The 20,910-nt window shown below is 41.1% G+C and overlaps 1 protein-coding gene across 1 annotated transcript; it reads left to right on the forward strand.

Moving 5' to 3' along the window:
* Positions 1–404: 404 nt before the first annotated feature.
* On the forward strand, positions 405–20,608 carry armc1 (armadillo repeat containing 1). The gene is made up of 7 exons (XM_088919439.1): positions 405–569; positions 2,971–3,177; positions 7,979–8,070; positions 12,943–13,132; positions 14,074–14,190; positions 14,323–14,397; positions 17,711–20,608. Exons 2-7 carry the CDS (start codon positions 3,016–3,018, stop codon positions 17,900–17,902), a joined length of 828 nt encoding a protein of 275 aa, XP_088775565.1. The 5' UTR covers positions 405–569; positions 2,971–3,015; the 3' UTR covers positions 17,903–20,608.
* Positions 20,609–20,910: the final 302 nt, after the last annotated feature.

The raw sequence follows: 20,910 nt of genomic DNA on the forward strand, positions 1-20,910 counted from the left end.
CTGAAATATACCGTGATGCAATTGGCTGCCGCTCTGTACAACCAATCGGAGGGAAGCACGGAAAAGGCAATTCCTTTATTTATTCCCAGTTCTTAAACTGCATTAACCTGGGCTTTGTTGTTCTAAGCGGGGTAATAATATGCTGTTTAGTACGATTTTTAAAATGACGTAATTGTATTTCACCAACGCAACTTTAACGATTAAATTGTATCATAAAACAAAGACCCTATGCATCCCAGCGTTCAGACACTGGGAAAAAAAATGAAGTTATCATGACCTTTCCACTCTAAGAAGGCTTCTCCTGAATGGCGGCTGAACCGGGCGAGTCGTACTGAGTTATCCAATTACAGGCAGCGAAACAAGAATGTGGTTATTTGTGACCTGAATGTGGAGGAAAAAAAAACACACAGAATGAGGATTTGACTGGACTTTTTACACTGGGGGCTACTTCTGTGTTGACTGGAAGCCAAGCGACGTTTAAAACGCGGGCAGCTGGACACAACTCTTTCATCTCCCCGGAGAGCCAGGGCTGACGCGGATCGCAGTGCCCAGCCGGAGAGGGATCCTCGGTAAGGACAGCAGGGTGTGTTTATCCCCCCCAGAAGGTGACATGGTGGAGCCGGAGTGCAACACAATGAACGAGAGCGCAGGAGCTGGCCTGGCCTCTGTCACGCATCTGTCAGTTACAGCAGTGTGTGCACAAAAACCCAAAACAGTTTCTGAGCAGTCCAGGAGCGTCCCTAGCTTTTATTTATGATCATATATATATATTGTTTGTGGCCTCACATTAAAGGGGAATGTGCGTTTCACAGTTAACGGTGATTTGCTGTTACTGTCATGCCCGTTCACCTTGCTGGGTGACACGAAAACTTTTTTTTGTGTGTGTGTGTGTGTTCCCTCGGCTACGATTTGGGGCTTTACGTATTTTTTTAACGCCAGTCGTTCATAAAGTAATTTAACTTTACCTTCGTTGACGATTGCCCGAGCCGCTATTGAATATAACTATATTAATGGAAGTCATTTTTTATCGTGGGTTATTACATCGCTGTAGCTTGTAGCCTGTCGAGGCTCAATGTCCCGCAGTGTCAATTTGGGTTTTAACTTGTTGGTGACTTGACCACCTCAGTGTCTTTCACGGGTGGGCTGCTGTCCTGAGAAAGACATCCTGTATACTGTTTGTCGCGGAGGTAATATGAGGGATGTGAGGTCAAAAGCATAACGACTTTTTAAGTGAAGACACTTTCCTTAATGTATGAGGAAATACCAGTCCTGTTAATTCAGTGTTTAAAAGAGCTGTGGAGACAGTTCAGTAAAATGTGAAGGGGCAAATAAATAAATCAGTTGTATCAGTGTGTGAATGTGCTAACCAGCATTTACACGTGAAGCTGTGGGATTTAAACAAAATGAATACTACAGCTTTATTTAGACAAAAGAGCTGACAGAAGAGCAAGGTAAAAACTAACATCTTCCATCTGTGAATAATCAGACCATTTGGCATTAAAAAAATTGGAAATTGAAAGTGCTCACTCATATTTTAGAAGACATCAGATTTGCCAAAAGACTATTTTTGCAGTGTGTGGGGTATTCTGTTTGTGGTCACATATGAGAGTAAATGATTGAATGGATGCCACTCAATCTGAAATATGGATTACTGGAATCCGGACATCCACATTTTTGTCTGGTGACCTTTTTAAAACGGTCCGCAGTTTTAAAACGTGCGAACTGAAAGAATACGTGTTGAAACCCCTCATCTGAACACTGCTAATTCATCGTTAATTGCTAGGCTAGATAAGTGATGTACAAACCCAGATATTGCTAAGTATAGTTTAATAAACAATATCAAACCTTTCTGGATGTGAACAGCTGTTACCATGTTCTTGTTCTCAAGTGACCGATTAGAGCATGAGCTGATCATAAGTAATAAAGCTTTAAAGAGAACTCCCACCAAAAGAGTGAATACTTAGGTTAACAAAGATTCATCCTTACTGGGTAAAGTTTCAGAAGTACGACAAATAGAGATGATCTCAGTGTGAGAAATCATACTCATTATAAACGTCCTTTTGCTACAATCTAACAGGCAGCTACAATCTGCCTCTCCATTGAGTGAAATTTTGGATATCTTAAATTTCCTGTGCTTCAGCTCTGGACAAGCAAAGCCCCTAGGTGTCAGAGGCTCTGTAACAGTAGAGGACATCAGCCTGTGTTCAAGGTTTGTGTGGAGATGTTCAGTGTGTTGACCATGTTGAAGCGCGTCTGATGGGAACTCTGTAAGAATGTGCACACATGCCAGACTCCGTCACAGTGTGTAAAGTATTTCTCTGGGTCTGCCAGTGCCTCAGAAACCTTTCAGATCTTCAGCATTGTAGACGGGCCTGAGCTGTCCTCCTCTGGGACAGGAGAGGATGGCAGGCTGTCGGATATTTCGAGAGAATTAACACCCTGACAAATAGAGATGATCTGAGTGTGAGAAATCATACTCATTATAAACGTCCTTTTGCTACAATCTAACAGGCAGCTACAATCTGCCTCTCCATTGAGTGAAATTTTGGATATCTTAAATTTCCTGTGCTTCAGCTCTGGACAAGCAAAGCCCCTAGGTGTCAGAGGCTCTGTAACAGTAGAGGACATCAGCCTGTGTTCAAGGTTTGTGTGGAGATGTTCAGTGTGTTGACCATGTTGAAGCGCGTCTGATGGGAACTCTGTAAGAATGTGCACACATGCCAGACTCCGTCACAGTGTGTAAAGTATTTCTCTGGGTCTGCCAGTGCCTCAGAAACCTTTCAGATCTTCAGCATTGTAGACGGGCCTGAGCTGAGGATGGCAGGCTGTCGGATATTTCGAGAGAATTAACACCCTGCGAACATCGGCATTAACACGAGGAGGCCCATGGCTTCGCTTCTCCTCCTGCGATGTGAAAACGAACCCCATTTCCCTCGTCGCTGTCTCAAGTCCGCATTTTTGTCCCCGCAGAGCAAGCCGCCTGATTTGATGTGCATGTCACAGTAAGTGGCTGCCATGAGCTTGGAGCCCGACGCCCTGGCTGTAGTGAACCAGCTGAGAGAGCTTGCAGCTGATCCCCTCAACAGGAGAGCTATCGTCCAGGATCAAGGGTGCTTGCCGGGCCTCATACTCTTTCTGGATCATCCTAACCCTCAGGTTGTCTACTCGGCGCTTCTGGTAAGGCCTGGAAACCTCACACTGCTATAGCCGGGTTACACTTTGTCGCCCTATGTGTCTGTTGAAGAGGCGGCCTGTTCTCTTTTATCTTTACATTTTGAATCTTTGGAAGCATCCTGGGCTGTTTCATTGTGCTGGCCTGCTGAAAGTTAGTTCTGTACTCTGTGTCTCTAGGGCTTTGCGTTTAAATGTTTTTGTCGAACATTTTGGAAAGATAGAATGTAAATGTTCTGTCTGTTATCCTTTCAAAACAGCAGATGACGCTAATTTTCATGAATGGAATTAAAATGTCTCTGTGGAGCACAGCTGACAATGGGTTAGTCACAGGGGTCAGACAGCAGAAACTTTCGATGAGAGAATCATAAAGGCAATGTTAACTCCCTTTTGAGAAATACTGTGAGAACGTTTCTTTCAGTTTACTTGTGGAAATGAAAAAATCGCTGTCTGTGTTAAACTACTGTCACTCATGTTTCAAAAACATACTGTATAGACCCTGTTCATATCCTCACTCGGGAATCAATTTGATGTGTTTATCTTTCTAAAACAACCTATGCTTTCCCTTTTTGCTTAGCCTTAGCTTTTTTGCCTTTACTTTTTTACTTGTTTTTCTACAATATGCAAATCAAACTCAGAAGTACCTTTGTGTGTCTTCCCCTACAAACCCTTTTCCTCACTTTACTCTCAGCGTTTTGGTTATGTGTCTATTTTGTTTGGCTGTTGTTTTCAATGATTAATTGTTGCTTTAATCCTTAAACTCGGGATGTGATGTTATTAAGCCGTTGCTATTCTTAATTCTGTCCACACAGTCTGTTATAAATGATGCGAGAGGACAGTCTTTATGTTAGACTAAAGACAAAAGTGGAGATAACTAGATAAAGCTATATTGAATTGTGGATCAGTTGATTTAAGTGGTGAATTTAAGCAATCTGATTTTTCATTATTTTTTCCATCCTGCTAATTTCCTAGTGACTCTAGACTCCTACATGTTTTATTTGACCAATTTATAAAAAAGGTTCCAAACAAAATGTGCAAAAAACATTTTACTAGTGTGGGGCTCATGAAGTTAGAAAGGTAAGGCCTTTGAGATGCAGTAATTAGCTGCTTTATGAATTCTTATACAGTGTAAACTAGAACTATGCTCTGGTTATTTGCACAGAAGCTTTGTAAACATTAAGAAAGTAGTGTTCTTTCGTTTGTTCTCTTTTTATTTTTTTGTATTACGATGATGCCTGCTATTGATTGTCTGAGGATTCATTCACTTTTTCACGAAGCTTAGGTAAGCAGACACTTGTTCGGCATGTAACAGCCTCTCTCAGATAATGTAACAGTTTTACTTAGAGTTTGACACTTTTCTCTCAGCATCCACAGCCATAAAGCCGAATATTCCTGTCAAGGGCTGCGGGAGCCCAAAGCCTGTTGTGGAAGCCAGCCCATCATGGCCACACACTCTCACACGCACAGTTTAGAGATTTTCACATTCCAGCATATCTGGAATGTGGAAGAAGGCCGAGGCACTCAGAGAAAACAGATGGCAATCTTGGTAACATAAGAACAGCTAGAGTTGAGTGGAAACCCTTTAGTCTAGCCTGTTTGGTAGCTAATAGCAGCCAAATAATCTGAGGATCTTGGCCACTGGCTATTTCTTGAAAGAAGGCAGGGTTAGCAACTTCAACAATGTGGGTAGTTTGTACCAGACCCCCTCATCCCTTTGGATAAAGAAGTGCCTTGTCTTCTCAGTTTGAAATGCACTTCCACATAGCGGTTTGTGTTTCACTGTTCTTCAGGAAGAAGTCCTCTGGTTTTTCTTTGTCAAGGCCTCTGAGGATTCAGAAGGCTGAAAAAGGACTAAAACGTTTTAGTTCCTTCAGCTTGTTAGTGTAGGACCATCCCTTTAGCTCCGGATTGTATCTGGTTGCTCTTCTTTGGACTGATCCCAGAGCAGCAATATCTTTTTCATAATCTGGAGATCAGAACTGTCCACAATATTCTAAACGAGGTCTTACTAGTGCATTGTACGATTCCAACATAACATCCCCTATTAAATTCTGTGCTTTTAGCTATGGATTTGAGTATTTTCTATATTTTGTTAGTATTTTTGTAGTATTTTATTTGTCATTTTAATTTATTCTCCACATTGTCTAGAAGAGGGACTTCTAATACTGTACCACACACCTGCTAGATTTTGGTCCCGCCAAACTCTTTTACACGTGAAACTTAATTGACTTAGTAATTGCATTAGTTCAAACTCTTTTGCTGTTTTTATCTTTTAAAATTTTATAAGGTTTTGTTTTATCTCGTGTATTTTGTAAGTAAAGCGAAATCCCAGAATTTTGAGGCGAACAAAATTTGCAAATATTCCAATCAAGCAGCTTGGTAAATCAATTAAGACTTAAATCAGATCATTAAGATCAGCTGGAATAAAAACCAGGATCAGGACTAGAAACTTCTAGTCTACAAGAAACTTTGGATTTGTCAACATACTGTAATATATTTTATAATCTAAAAAACACATAAGTACAGTGGTCCTTATAGAGATCCCTGTGGTACACCACTAATTCCATCATCCTTAATCTTTCCTTTCTCGTTTCTGCTTATTAACCAATTCTCAGTCCAATCTAAATAGAACATATCTGTCCTACATATGTGCATTACTTTTGATGTTTGTTTGAAAAACTCTAACATGTTTGTTAGTCAAGATTTACTGTCCATTTTCTAAATATGTGTTGATTATGCCCTAGTATCTGATTGGCATTTGCCTTTCTGTTGTGTGTAATAGCTGGACATATTTACGGTCCAAACTCTGTACCAAACAGGAGGTAACAGGTGTTACATGTCTTTCTGATGTAAATTCTTGTTTTGCCTATTGGTTCACAAAAACACATTTTTAGCACCTAAGAAAATTAAATGTGCACTTTCTGATGGCAGGCATTTGTAACTTCTGTTACAAATTGTTGGAGAGTACTGTTCTTTTTTTCTATAATTTAGAAATAAAGTTTTAAATAAACAAATCAGTATTTATGTTACAAATAAAGAAATTGCCTGCTAGTTAGTACAAATGAAATGATGAAAAGACATTGTAACCTCGTTAGCACCTGAATCAGCTTCTGTTTCTTTATGCTGCATCATTCAAGTTTGATAGTGTGAAGGCTTTAAGTTCATTGTGAAGAATAATTCACATTCTCGCTCTTATGATTAATAACGCAAATATTCAAAGGGAAAAATATTTGTCCTGGCTTTTGGCAGAGCACTGCTTTTGCATGTTCCCAGATCATTACAAAATGTTCTCCACAGGCATGGAAAGGTAAACAAAAGACACGTGATCCAAAAAAAACAGGCAAATGCCAGCGAATACACAGGCTCTGTAGGATGAAAGTCAGCTGGGCTCTGGGTGGAGGAGCAAACATTGTGTAGGCGGTGGAACAGGAATGATGCACAGTGTTGTTAATTTCACCGATTGTCCATAGGATATCTTCAACATCCCTTTGCTTCTATTTCTAGTGTTGTGTGTTACCTTTTCTCATTTTTGACAATTGAGCTGGACGAAGAACAAAGCTCATTTTGTTTTGCTTAAAATGCTGAAATACCAAATAGCAAAATATTGTTTTGTAGTGTCATAGCAGGTTTCTGCTTCCAAGATATTGAACAAGAAGCACCGTTTAAAAGTAATGGACTGCATTTGGTTTCTATTGCGTTGTTATGTTGAGTTCTCAGAAGCTTGTTGTGTCCTGCCTCAGGTTGAAACGTGAGGCAGAAATACTGGTTATCTTCGAGTAGCTGAAGCTGATCGTTATCCACCCCCGAAGCACTCGTGTGGGTGCCATGCAGCAGCCTTTATGTCCCACGACTCAGCAGATGGGTTAGGGAAGTGAGAAATTGGTCTTGTCAAAGCAGCACCTCCTACATCGCAGTGTCCCCAGTTATTGTATGGGGGCATTGGCTTTTTGGGGTTCTGCTGCACAGGAGAGAGTGCCACCTACTGGTCTACCTACATTCTACACCACTTCCAGGAGCTGCCTGGATTTTCCTGCAGGACTCCTATCCTGACCATTCGTTAGTTTCAGAGATGTGTTGGAGCCAGATTAGAATGCTGCTGTCTAGCTTAGTGCTGAGTCAGACAGTGCTCGTGTGCTAATTACCTTTTTCAATTCAATTCAATGTATTTTTATATAGCAGCTTTCACAACAAGGTTGCCCCAAGGCGCTTAACAATGCAAGTAACCATACATGTTGTGAATAAAGACCAGAAGACAACAGAGGAGAGGAACCAAAAACTCCTTAGTAAGGAGAAAAAAAAACCTCTAGGGGTCCAAGGTCAACTGGCTGCCCAACCCCTTTGGGCATGCTAACATTATATAATTAAAAAAAAAGGAAATAAATGAATGACCATACTGCCCAGTGATGAGACAGTGTATATTTGGTCCTGCTCCTACAATACCTTCTTGTGCTTCTTTATTTTTCTTTTGCCATATTTTAATACATTAGACCAACAAGTGTGACTCCAGGCCTGTTTTCTTCACCGTCAAACAGTCAAACAGTAGTTCGGAACAATCCAGCTATACAGGTGAATCAATGCGGAGTCAAAGATTAATTTATTTTTTGATGCTTCTTCCAGACGAGCACTTTTAATTGTGGCTGTCAAATTACTTGCATGATCTGTTGATGATGACTTTTTGAGTTGTTTTGTAATTAAGCCTTGTGTGCTCCCCACTCATATTATGCTTTTTCTGCATACAGAGCAGTGAGGTATGGAGATCTGAACCCCGTGCTGTGAGTGTTGACACATGCATCTTTGTCCTTCACAGGCTGTGCGTTACCTAGCAGAATGCCGTGCCAACAGGGAGAAAATGAAAGGCGAGCTGGGGATGATGCTGAGTTTGCAAAATGTCATGCAAAAGTAAGTCATTTCTGCAGGACTCAATTCAGATGTCACTTCCCAAAGAGAGAAATTCCAAAAAAACCTTCAGTGTCTTTTAACAGACTGTTGTTTTGCAGATTTGAAAAATCTTAATATAGTATCTTTTATGTCAGGCCATCTCGGGGTGCTTTACAAATAAACGTTAACCATAAATGTGAATGAATTGCATTGATATAGTGCATTACATCCCAAAGGAATTTACTTATAGCATGGAAACCTATCACCAACTGAAGGGCAGCTCTGTAGAGAAGTGACAATTTGCTTTACTAGTTGAATTAGTTGAAGGTGGATTTTTCATTGTTGATCAAGTTTTATCAGTTGTTTTTATTGAATCTGCTTCAACTTTAGCACTGATCTGCTGGTTTGGGAATCTGAATCTGCAGAGAACAAACTGGAAAATACTATCAAACGATGTTAGAAAGTCATTGGTGCTATCCCACATCTTGCTAGTTACGAGTCTTGCATAAAGCATATTCCTTTCTAGAGAACCCTTCACTTGTTTTGTGTAATGAATTACAGTACTCCCCTCAGAACAGATTCCCAAGCTAAAAACAAACAGCTTTAAGTCTTCATTCATGCCTGCAGCCTTAACCTTGTATTTTTTCTTATGCATGTATATGTGTGGTGCTTTGTGTTTTTCTCTCTTGCCTGCTGCTGTAAAACCAATTGTCTCTTGGGGATAATAAAGACCCTCTGTACTCTGCTATTCCACTCTGTCTGCTAGCGGGGAACTTCACATACTGTGGGCCAGACAGTGTAAGCTCAGAGTGGAGTCTAGGTAAAACACTAGGTTAAATGCCCCTGCTCTTACGAGTGTCATGAAATGTTTACTGATGCTGTAGTCAGAACCTCTGTTTCAAGTCTCATTAAAAGGACAGCATCTCCTGTACCCATACTGGGGCAGGAGCTTGGGGACTGTCTGGTCCAGAGAGAGAGGTGTCAGTTACTGGTTCCCTTCAACGTCTCCCATCCCCGTGCTGACCAGGCCCAGTCTGGCTTCCTTCCTGAGGTCTGAAGCGATCAGCGCTGTTCTCATTACAAACACATGAACACTCAAAACCATCAACTTGAAAGTTATAGTAGTGGTTATTTGCCTAGGTGATTGTTCGGTTGCAGTTTCCCAGGCTTTGCTGAAATGATTATTGGTTCAAAATGCTAGAAAAAATGTTTTTACATTTGCTTTCTGCAGTTTTGGCTTACTTCCTAAAGCTGCAGCGAGGGACTAAATTGTTTAGGAATAATTCTTTTTCTATGTTAAACAATATGAATTTCAACATGGCTTCTCCTATCCACGGCTGAAATAAGGATGTTCTTTCCATTTGTCTGTTGTTTTATTTTTGCTGTTCACTTCAGGGCTTTTCAGGTGGCAACAGTTTCTGTACATGTCTTTATCTCTTTATTGAATCATTCTATTGAGCGTGTGTTCACCTCAATTCCAAGATCACATGGAGCAGATTGTAGCAGCAAAGGCAGGTCATATTTAAGTGTCTCAAGTGTATTATTTTTTTCTAAATAGCGGATTGCATGAGCGTGCCACACTCACAAAGAAGCCCATGATGTTTGGCAGCTTGTGACATATGAATACAGCCTCATCCGTGTTCTCTGCTACAGAACTGAATTTAATAGATTTCCAGCACATACTGGTAATGTTGCTTCTTCTCTGCGTGACTGTGATCAATTCCTTTTGACAGGGTTTGGTATCAAAATAGCAGCAATCTGTATTAGGCACTATACCCGTCAGTTGATCTGTAATCGATTATTGGTTGGTCGTTGTAGTTTGTCTGAATTGCAATTGCAGAAAGGTTTCTTCTTGTATGAGGTTGCTGCTAATCTTTATGCTTGCAGACAGCCCTGCCAGAAGTTGGCAATCCATTGTATGAATTTTTCTTTCTTCAGGCATCCGTGTGACCAGCCCAGTCACTGACCAGTCACTTCATGTAGGATCACGCTTGTCAGGGATTGCCCTGAAGTTTGAGAGGCTCCATCAGCTTATTATTTCAAGGCTTAACTTTGGCGAAGGTCATTTATTGCTGGGGTCTATATCGAGTCTGAGTAAAGATAATTGAGTAACATCTGCTATGCAGCTGTGCTGTGTGCTCATGGTATTGTTGTTTTTTCAAGATTTACAACCTCAAGCTTTCACACACCAACAGCTGTCCATTTCAGTATTATTTAATTCGCCGTGATCCCCTTTGCCAGTCCACGCAGATTCTTGCTCTGTGCTTTTTTGCAGATGGGGCAGTGAACGTAATTATCGCACAACATTGCGTTAGTGGAGTTTTTAAACACATATCTTGTACAGTGTCCTAACAAAGCCTGGGAATGTATGCACATAAAGAATCTAGCTTAAAGCAGAAAACAAATGATTAGCCCTGAATGTGTAGATGAGGCAAACAGTTAAAATATGCTAGTAAGCACACGTCCAGTCCTATTACTGTTGACTTTGTGACACATCTGCCATCTACAGCCTGTGGGTGCTTTGTTGCAACCTTACAAATGTAATGTGTAATAGAAGGTTGACAGTGTGAGTTAATGTTTTTGCAGTGAAAATGCCTCATTCTTTCAGTTCTTAAAAGTAAAACAGTGTAGGTGTCAAGTAGGTAGCTGCGTCAGCATGTGTAGGCTGCAGAGGAAAAGGTAAAGGTTTATATATAGCTGGGCATTTTCTGTAAGAGATGCAGTAAATAAGGTTACTGGAAATACATGATGTCATCTGGGTGATCTGGCGTTGTCCAGAGGGGCCTTGAATATGCGTGGTAATGGATATATATACTTGCAGGTGATACAGCAAAAGTGCCTTGTGGGGATGATTGCTGAGCGCAGTCAAGGGAGCTGCGAACAAGAAGGTTACACAGATTTGGTGGTTGACCATATAAGATGATGTGGCGGTCAGAAAAGAGGGTAGCGGTGGAGGGATCATCCTGTAAGACGGGGAAGTTGTCATTAACGGTCCTGAGGATAAAAATAGTAAGGGTGTTGGGGTGGTTGGGAAGCACCGATGGAATGCGGTTGTGAGGCCAGGGGTTCCTGATTGAGTTCATGATCCCAGGGGTGTTTTTGGCTCGGGTGAGGGCCCTGTCAATAACATGGGTGTGGTATCCTCTGTTGATGGAAAAAAAAAGAGTGCAGATTGAGGACGGGGTTATGGAAGTCCATGTCATCATTGCAAAGTCGTTGGAGCCTGAGGAACTGTGAAGAAGGAGAGAGTTGTTAGTAAGTGTGGGGTGAAAGGAGCTGTTCTGGAGATAGCTGCGTGAATCTGTGGGTTTGTAGTAGACAGGAGTAGAGAGTGGTGGATGGTTAATAGATAGGTTTATGTCCAGAAACGGAAGAGTAGTGGAAGATATATTAAGTATACTGTATACTTGAGGGATGGGTGGAAGGTGGTGAAATGATGCAGGAAATGCTCTAGCTGGTCGTTAGAGCATGAGGCAGCCATCGATGTATTGCCTGTAGAGGTCAGGGACAAGGCCGGTTTAGGAAGCAAAGAGCATTCTTCTACCCGACTGACAAAAATATTAGCATAACTGGGTCCCATCCTGGTACCCATGGCAACTCCCCTGACCTGCTGAGGTGTACACCTTTACTTGTTCCAATGTAGAGTATTTTAATTCATTGTTTTAATGCAATGGTTGTCCTTTTAATAGCTTCACCACATTGTCTAGAAGGTGAAAGGCTTCAGCATAGACACTCGTGACAATTTGGTGACTGTCAGAGTCTGTTTTTAAAGCAGAACGCACCAGGGAGCAGTCCCTTGCAGTGCTATATTCCTTACACTTGGCAGGGAGTTCTGTATATAAAGGTGCAGGCTAAACGTGGGAACCTCAGGTTCAGGTGGAATGTTATGTGCTAGAAGAACAGTGACAACGTTCTCCTGCTGCATTTTTTTACCACAGATTTCCTAACCTTTCTGTTCATGTTGAAGGCATGGAGGGTTCTAGCTCCAGTTTGTCTTTTTTACTTCGATTTACTTCGGGACAGAACTTTCCGGCTCATAACCTTAGATTTGCCGATTCTGGCCTTTTTACTCAGCCGAAGACAGAACGGGACACCGTGTTCTCAAGTGCAGCATCATGTCTGTGAAACTCCCTGTCCAAACGCATTTGAGACTGTATTTTCAAAGCTCAGAGACTTTTCACTTCAGTTTTTAATGTGTAATAGTGTCTCACTCTTTAGTTTCACCCAGTCAGTTTGCTGCACTTCTTTCTTTTAGCATTTTTTGCTTCTGTTATGTGCTGTGTGTACTATTGTATGGCGCTTTGACTTTCTTGAAAAGCATCCTTAAATTTGGATTGTAGCCGTTGATTATTATGACTGTTAATGCTCCACTTTGAATCATTCTATGTATGTTACTTCCAAAACGTGAACATTTTATTCCTGCAAAGAAGAACGCAATGTGTGCTGCACTTTTCCTATTCTGGTGTTTGATTGAATCAAAGGGTATTTAAAAAATGTCTTTATTCCTGCCTTACGCTGTCATTTAAAATGAGATGCAGATTTTCTATTCGTTGTGCAACATGTAGTTCTCTATTTATGCTCTTGTAATTTGCATGTTTTAACATGTCTCAAGAATATATATACCACTTCTTAACTGAGGATGCTACTCATTTGCTCTCGATCGCAGTCAGCAATAGGCAAATTACTGGAGTATTGAAGGCAACGCATGTTGCACATGTAATTTTATTGTATTTGGGAGTTTAATTCTCTAGTTGGGAGCAGACCTAAAACACCCCCCACTCCATTTGCGTTCATTCTTAAGGGATATGAGTTCTTATGTGTTGTGGATGGATGCAGCCTGTATACTTTGGTCTCCTTTGTGCACAAACCTGTGCCGTGTTTGTCTACTTCTAGGACAACGACGCCGGGAGAGACCAAGCTGCTTGCTTCCGAGATCTATGAGATCCTGCAGTCTTCCAGCAGCGCGGAGGCAGACCAGGCTGAAGGGGCCACCTCCTGCAGGCGCAAAGCCCAGTTTTTCCTGGGAACTACAAACAAGCGTGCCAAAACAGTCGTTTTACACATAGATGGGCTTGATGATGCTGTGAGTGACTATAGTCTTATAAACCAAATCCTGATGTTATTTTAAATAAGCCTCTGGTGACCTGTAGTAGTTGGAATGACCTTTGTTGAACATGTACCTGTAGATCATAATCCAGGCTTCCTGATAGTTAGTCAGTAAAATACAGCGGTAAAAGCTCCAATGTGTTTCAGAGCTGGGAACAAACAGTTCAAATTAAAGGGGAACTGCAGTCCCAATTTCTCAGCCCGTGGTTGTTTAATCTTAGTAGCAAAAATAAAATCATTGACGGTATGGAAACATTTTACACATTTTGAATTAAGCACAGAATTGTGAACTTTTTTAAAGTACTGTATGATGGCCATTGTTGTTGTAAGCTACTGGTCTCGCCACAGGCGAGAGCAAGAGTTCAAGTGAATTGTGATGTGATGCGGCCGTTCCTGCTCGCTAGTCCCTGTAATGACTAATGTAATGAGATATGTGAGTGAATAAGTACAGCAGACATTTCACCACAGAAATGTTCCAATGTGATCAGGATGCAGAGTTAACAGGTGTCTTGAAGTCGAGAGCAATTTTTCTATTGGATTAAAAGAGATGTGTTTGCAAACCTGCTTGTTTACGATGTAATAGGGCCGCTTCACCACACTGGATGTTTTGTTGCCTCATTGTGAATCACAGAATATGGCTCTGGGCATAGCTGGAAATTTCATGTTCTGTGGTTTAAAATGCACTCAACAGCGCAGATTCCTGTTAACCGTGAAATATAGGAACAGTGGTGCAGTTCCCCTTTAATAATATCGTCAAGTCAGTGAGAGGTTTGACTCTAGCTGAAGGCTCGGGCTGAACTGGAGCAGAAACCAACAGGGGTGTGGGTCACCTGGACCACGATTGGAAACCACTGATTTAATGCTTCTCTTCGGACCCGTTTTTAAATTAGTGCTGTTTTCCGCTATGTTGCACCCCAGAGCCGGCGAAACCTGTGCGAGGAGGCGCTGCTGAAGATTCGGGGTGTCATTAGCTTCACTTTCCAGATGGCGGTGAAGAGGTGCATAGTGCGAATCCGGTCGGACTTGAAGGCGGAGGTGAGTCCCATCCGGCAGCAAATATGCCTGCTGTTTGCCACTAGTTCTGACATGTTCCTAGGGTTTTATTTAATTTCATGGATTACCTAAAAGCTTTTTTTTACTAATGTGTTTTTTTTGTGTGTGTTTTAGGCACTGGGCTCTGCAATCGCTTCTACCAAAGTCATGAAAGCTCAACAAGTTGTGAAAAGTGAAGAGGGAGATGAGGTGAATGTGTGTTGAATGTATAATCGCTACAAGCAGGCAAAATTTTCTTTTTAAAGCTCGGGGTCTGGGGAGGGGTTTGCATTTTCAAGCTTTTTTTTTAAGTTTTAAAGGGGAACTCCAGTCTGTGTTTCTCACACCGGTTACTAAATCTCAGTAACAAAATAAATTCATCGACAGTATAGAAAAATTTGGAATTTAAGCACAGAATCGTGTACTTTGTGAAAATACTGCATGGTCACCATTGTTGTTGCAAACCACTGGACTTGCCACGGGCCAGAGAGTTTGCTCAAATTTCGACATGATGCTGCCCTTCCTGCTCACTAGTCACTGTAATGACTACTGTAATGCGATGTACGTTTGAATAAGTACAGGTTGTGCAGCAGACATTTCATCTCAGATATGTTCCAACGTGATCTACATGCAGACTTAACAAGTAAGTTGTATTTGTCAGCAAAACCGTCTCAAAGACGAGAGCAATATTTCTACTGGATTGAAAGAGATGTGTTCACAAACCTGCTTGTTCACAATGTAATAGAGCCGCAACACCTCACCGGAAGTTTGGTTGTCTCCTTCTGAATTGCAGAACATGGCGCTGCACATACTTGGAAATGCTGATTCTAGCTAACCCCGAAATATAAAAATAGCATTGCCATTCGTCTTTAATAAGGATAAGGAAGAATAAGAATAATCTTTTATTTATAAAGTGCCTTTACAAACCCGGTGACACAATACATATTGATAAAAAGTACAATAGAGGGGAAAATAGAATATAAGGCAATCAGGTATAGTACCTGGTAAAAAGATGGATTTTGTCAAAGAATTTGAAGGCACAGCCACCAAGAGATTTAGCCCAGGGTACAGGGAGTAAAGGACTCTACAGAATGAAGCTTATGGAAGGCAGTATAAAACAAGAAGGAGTCAGAAATGTATGATGGAGTCAGATTTTTTTAAAGCCTTAAAAGTCAAGATCTTATTGAATATGTGACTTTATAGGCACCCAATGTAGAAATGTAAGTCTAGGACTGATAATCTGTCAAGGTCTGGTGTGTGTTTGAGATCTAGCTACAGAGTTTTGGACACATTGCCACTTACTGAGAAGAGTGTTAGGGAACCCACAGAGTAAAGAGTTGTGGAAATCAAGCCAGCTGTCTCTTAGAGAAGTTAGGATTACATTTCACTACAACTCAACAAAGACTGATAAAGGGTTTGGAAAGCAAGAAATTTGACATCTCTTAAAAAAACACATTAAGGAGCTTTGATTAACTTTGAGGAGCTGTTTTGGATGACCATAAGGCCTTGATGTACTTTTACCTCTTGAAATTTTTTTTTTAAACTTGTTGTGCATGTAATTTTAAAAAGCAGATGAAGTCGACCACGTTTATACACACAAACCCACCGATCTGTTTTACTACTGTTCTTAACTGTAGGTGCTGAAAGAGTGTCATGCAGTTGGACACGCAGATCCTGCAGAGCTTGGCTTAGCCTGTGGCATTTGCAGTGCGAATATTACTTTCCCCCGCTGCCCTCTGCTGTGTTCAGTTTCCCGCTCTGCCCAGGCCTGCAGGAGAATCTTCCGGAAAAACTGCCCCCCCCCCCACCCCCCCCGCCTCGTGGCCCGCTCTCAAAATACCGAAGTCGCAGGGCCTCAGGTCCCATGGCCAGCCGTTCAGCCCCGTCATGAGATAAAAGCCATTCCAGACGTAATTAAAGCTCTGATTTTTTTTTCTTTCTGGAATTGTAAGGACTTTTGCCACCTGGAGGACAACAACAATTGCCACCCCACAGCTGTTCCCAGCAAACCTGCAGCTCCTCTCCCTGGCTACCGTTCAAATTAAAATGTTCACAGGCTTATAGAAATTGTTTCTGGGTACGCCACGGACAATAAGAAAATATCTCCCGTAAACAGAAATGGCTTTCTTCTCCGTGGCTGATACGCAGGAATTAAGGTTGACTTTTTTCAAAGAGAAGTTTTCTCCTAGAGATTTCTAGATGCCTAAAATTTCATGGGTAGACATGGCACTTTAACAGCTGTTCCAGGAACGTGAAAGGGCTGGAGTTTATTCATCTTTGCCTACAGGAAATTTGCCGATTTTTGTTTGCTATAACGTAAAAATTGGCCAAAGGCCAAAGTGGAGGGTTTTAATGTGCATTGTGTTTTTTTATGTACTTGCAAATGTTGCAGACTAATTAGATTAAGTTCCTTAATACCAGCAGTTCAGTGTTTTTTGACATAAGATTACAGTGACGGCTAGGGTCTGGTTGAGTTATTATGTCTCGAGTGTGTACTATATGTACTGTAAGCAGTGTACTGTGCTGTGTACTGTATGTCCAGCACTATTTACAGAGGACATTGTGTGCACTGCTGTGTCATTAATTTAATCATATCACCCACAAGAGCTAAGAGGCATTAGATGTCAACGATGACGAAACAGTCTATGACCCTGTCTACAGAACTCAATCTAATCTTGAGAACCGCACTCAAAAGAGTTACAGCCAGTTTAACACCGTACTGAAGAACGCCTTTCTCCTTAGTCAGGCTTCCTGCATCAACACACATTCAAACAGTTAGGTTACAGTTCCCAGAAGTCCATTGGATAGTACGGGTACTACCCTGTCACACACTCATGTCTGTAAAAACACAGTGATGGGCACTCTCTGTATGCAGCTGCCTGTGCAGACAGCCTGTCGGACGCTCTCTGTATGCAGCTGTATGTGCAGACAGCCTGGCTGATGCTCTGTAGATGCAGCTGCCTGTGCAGACAGCCTGGCTGACGCTCTCTGTATGCAGCTGCTTGTGCAGACAGCCTGGCTGACGCTCTCTGTATGCAGCTGCTTGTGCAGACAGCCTGGCTGACGCTCTCTGTATGCAGCTGCCTGTGCAGACAGCCTGGCTGACACTCTCTGTATGCAGCTACCTGTGCAGACAGCCTGGCTGACGCTCTCTGTATGCAGCTACCTGTGCAGACAGCCTGGCTGACGCTCTCTGTATGCAGCTGCCTGTGCAGACAGCCTGTCAGACGCTCTCTGTATGCAGCTGCCTGTGCAGACAGCCTGGCTGACGCTCTCTGTATGCAGCTGCCTGTGCAGACAGCCTGTCAGACGCTCTCTGTATGCAGCTGCTTGTGCAGACAGCCTGGCTGACGCTCTCTGTATGCAGCTGCCTGTGCAGACAGCCTGGCTGATGCTCTGTAGATGCAACTGGCTGTGTAGACACCCCAGCGGACTCTCCGTAGATGTTTTGGTAGACTTTGTTTTCTCTGTTGTTGAAAAAGCTGCCCTTTTCTTTCCCCATTTGCCTTCCCTGATTTTCTAGGTGATGATCCCATTCCAGGAGGACGCCCCAGTGGAGGTGGAGCAGAACACGGAGCTTCCCGAATACCTGCCGGAAGAAGAGAGCCCCTCCCAGGAGCAGGACAAGGCCGTGTCCCGCGTGGGCTCCAAACAGGACGGCAGCGGGTGGCTGAACACTGCCGCAAACTTTTTATCCCGCTCCTTCTACTGGTGACCCGGGGGCCGGCGGGGGTGGGGGGGGCCACGAGAACAACTGTACATATGGGGTGGGGGGGTGGGGAGGCTGGGTCCCTGCAGGGTGGAGGACTGCCAAGTGCAATTCGCAATAATCTCACTGCAAAATCAAGAGAACAGGTTGTGCACAAACATATGCTGCATTTTTTTTTTTACTATTAACGATTGAAGCCATCAGAATATAATGACTTAACTCTGAGTTGGCCTTTTCTGCTGTTTCCTTTTTTGTTTTCTTTTTTTTTTGGTCTGTCAAAACCAGTCTTTTTTTTGTTTTGCTCTTTGGTTATTAACGGGTCCACCTTTTTAAAGCCAAATGTCTTGTACAATGAAGCTTTACCACACAGATTTTGGTGGAGTTTAGAACCATTGTGTAGGGATCTGTGTTCCCCTTAGAACAAGCTCTTTTAGCATACAGGAGATTAACGTGCATGAATTCAGGAGGTTTGTTTTTGGACTTGAAACTGTAATATTCCTTTAGTTTGGTTGTTTTTTAGATTGATAATCACACAATTATTCATTTCCTTAAGCTCTGCTGAGTTTTGTCAAATGTGCACTAATTCTAATATGTTACTTTCAGGCTGCCTTTTTGTTTTGTTTACACCGGTTTGTATTATTCTTTTGTGCCTGTGTTTGCTGTTTTAAACACTATTTATGTTTTCCCAGTCTTTTCCTTTACGAGAAAGGTTTTATAAGGCGGGCAGCATCCACCTTCTCAGTAAAAATAGCCCCTTAAAATACTCTGGCTGGCCTCGATGCTGCCAAAGGTTATCTTAAATTAAATTGGTTTTTGTTCTTTTAAAAATGCATTCAAAAGTGAAAATAAAGAGAATTCCTATTTCGGTATGTTAATGGCTCATTTCCAATATATCACTGTCAATAAACAATAAACAAACCTGCATAGCAATATAGGGAACTCCAAAGCCTTTCAAATAATTAGTATCCTGGCTGGGATTCTAGCTTGTATATACTGATTACCCTAAAACCAGATGTTTATACAGTTCTTCACTGCACACAGCAAGTATTGGACTGTAACTTTCTGTTCTGAATTTAGCCCCAACTGACCAGGTAGCTGGTTTCTGTGTATCCATTAAAGAGTAGAAGGGGCTTCTGTTTGGGAAAAAGGACTAAATAACATCTAAAATAAAATGTTTTGAAGTGATAGGGTTAAAGTTCAAGCCATGTTTTTTCTTTTACAACATGTGGTATTTAGGCTCATACCAGACAAAAAACTGTCAAAACCCGTACATTTTTGTTTTCAAAACTGGATTTTTAACCTACACATCCTGTTCAGTTTTCTGTGTAAACACAAAGTCACTTAGTAGCTTGCCAAATGTGTTTTTGTACTAGTGCTCTCTTCAGCAAACTTAATATAAGCATCTGCACAGTTCAAAAGCCGCACTAGTTCAGATTTTTGAAGCCAGCAGTGTCCTTACAATGGTGTAAATTAAGTGATATTTTCATGCAACTTTTGTGAGGGATACTGGAGCTTTTTTATTTATATTTCTGAAAATAAGGTTTGTGCTTAAAGAAGCTACTGCAGAGTCCAAAATTGCTTTCAATCGAATTATGCTCAGTTCGCATAAAAACATCATTATCTGCTGCCAGGCAGTAACAGACCTGTGTAAAAACAGTATTTCTTATTATCATTATCTCACCAAGACGTTACAGCTCTTTGCAAAAGATTGTGCTGAGGGGCTCTGAACAGGTAGTACGACAGTAAAATCCCACTGACAGTTTTGGGATCTAATCGTTGAAAATCTTGAATTTAAGGAACATACTTGTCCATAAAAAATGCCTTTTTTAAAAAAAAAGTGGTATGTTAAAAATGGAGATGCAGGATCAACAGTTTTCAATATTGTTTTAGAATGCTGTTTTGCTCTTCTGAAAGAAAAAAAGTTTTTTTTTTCCCGCCTGGCTTGTGTAAACGAGCTTACAGTTCTCTGCAGTCAGATTGAAAAGCAGTTCTTTTATATCTTATTTTAATGAATGGCTTTATTAGATTGTCAAAACTCCTCTCCTGGCCCAGTAATGCTTTAAAGGAGCTTAACACCAGGTGTAGGTATAACTAATAGCAAATAAGCCCATATCCAAAAAGCATTACAAAAAGATTACACTATAGGTTATTGAAGTGAAATAGCACTGTGGTAAACTTTCGACAACAGTCACTCTAGTTACACTTGAAGTATTCAGATGTGCAGGTTGCTATGATGCAATTAAGACGTGATTTTGTTTCCTTTGCATGCTACCTATCACAGACAATGCAATTTTCTGCTGAATTTTTAAAAGGCTACATTATTAAACTTAAAGAATGTAAAATATCTGCCTATTTATGTCAACAATACTGCACTGAATATCAAATACTTTTGAAAAGGGTAACCCAAGCTCTTGCAAATATTGCAAAAATTTACATTTGCAGCTGTTACTTAACACTGTTGTGTATTTTGGTATAATATTATTCTGTTTGTGCTTTGCAGCATGTTCTTATTTTTGTTCAGATGTCATTAAATACCAATCACATTGGTTTTACAGAAAACTGAAAAGTGTCTCAAGTTATCACTGTTATAGCTTCACATTTGCAAAGTGTATGTGCTATTTTATGTCGAGTGTTAACGATCTCAAAGAAATCAAGTTTTCCATTTGTAACTGATGCAGAGAATATGAGTTAATAAAATTAAAATTAAAGATGCATGTTTTACTATGGTTCATTACTATGCTGTTGTTTCTTAAACTTCTATTGCTTTGAAGTGCAAGATGCATACATTTCTTTTAAAAGAGCACAGAGAGCCTTGATCTTACTTTACTGTAAGATCCACAGACCATAAGTGTGTCCACATTTTTTTCAAAAATAAATGTAAACTTTTTTTTAAAATGCTCTTATTTTGTTACTTTAAGTGACTTTTAAGCATGCTTGCTTCTTATGGTATCTAAAATCAGCTTCAGAGTAATTCATTGTCTTAAATAAGCTTTTATTTGTTGTCATTCATATTT

Source organism: Atractosteus spatula, chromosome 6 (genome assembly GCF_055471065.1).
Source record: "Atractosteus spatula isolate fAtrSpa1 chromosome 6, fAtrSpa1.hap1, whole genome shotgun sequence".
Classification (NCBI taxonomy): domain Eukaryota; kingdom Metazoa; phylum Chordata; class Actinopteri; order Semionotiformes; family Lepisosteidae; genus Atractosteus; species Atractosteus spatula.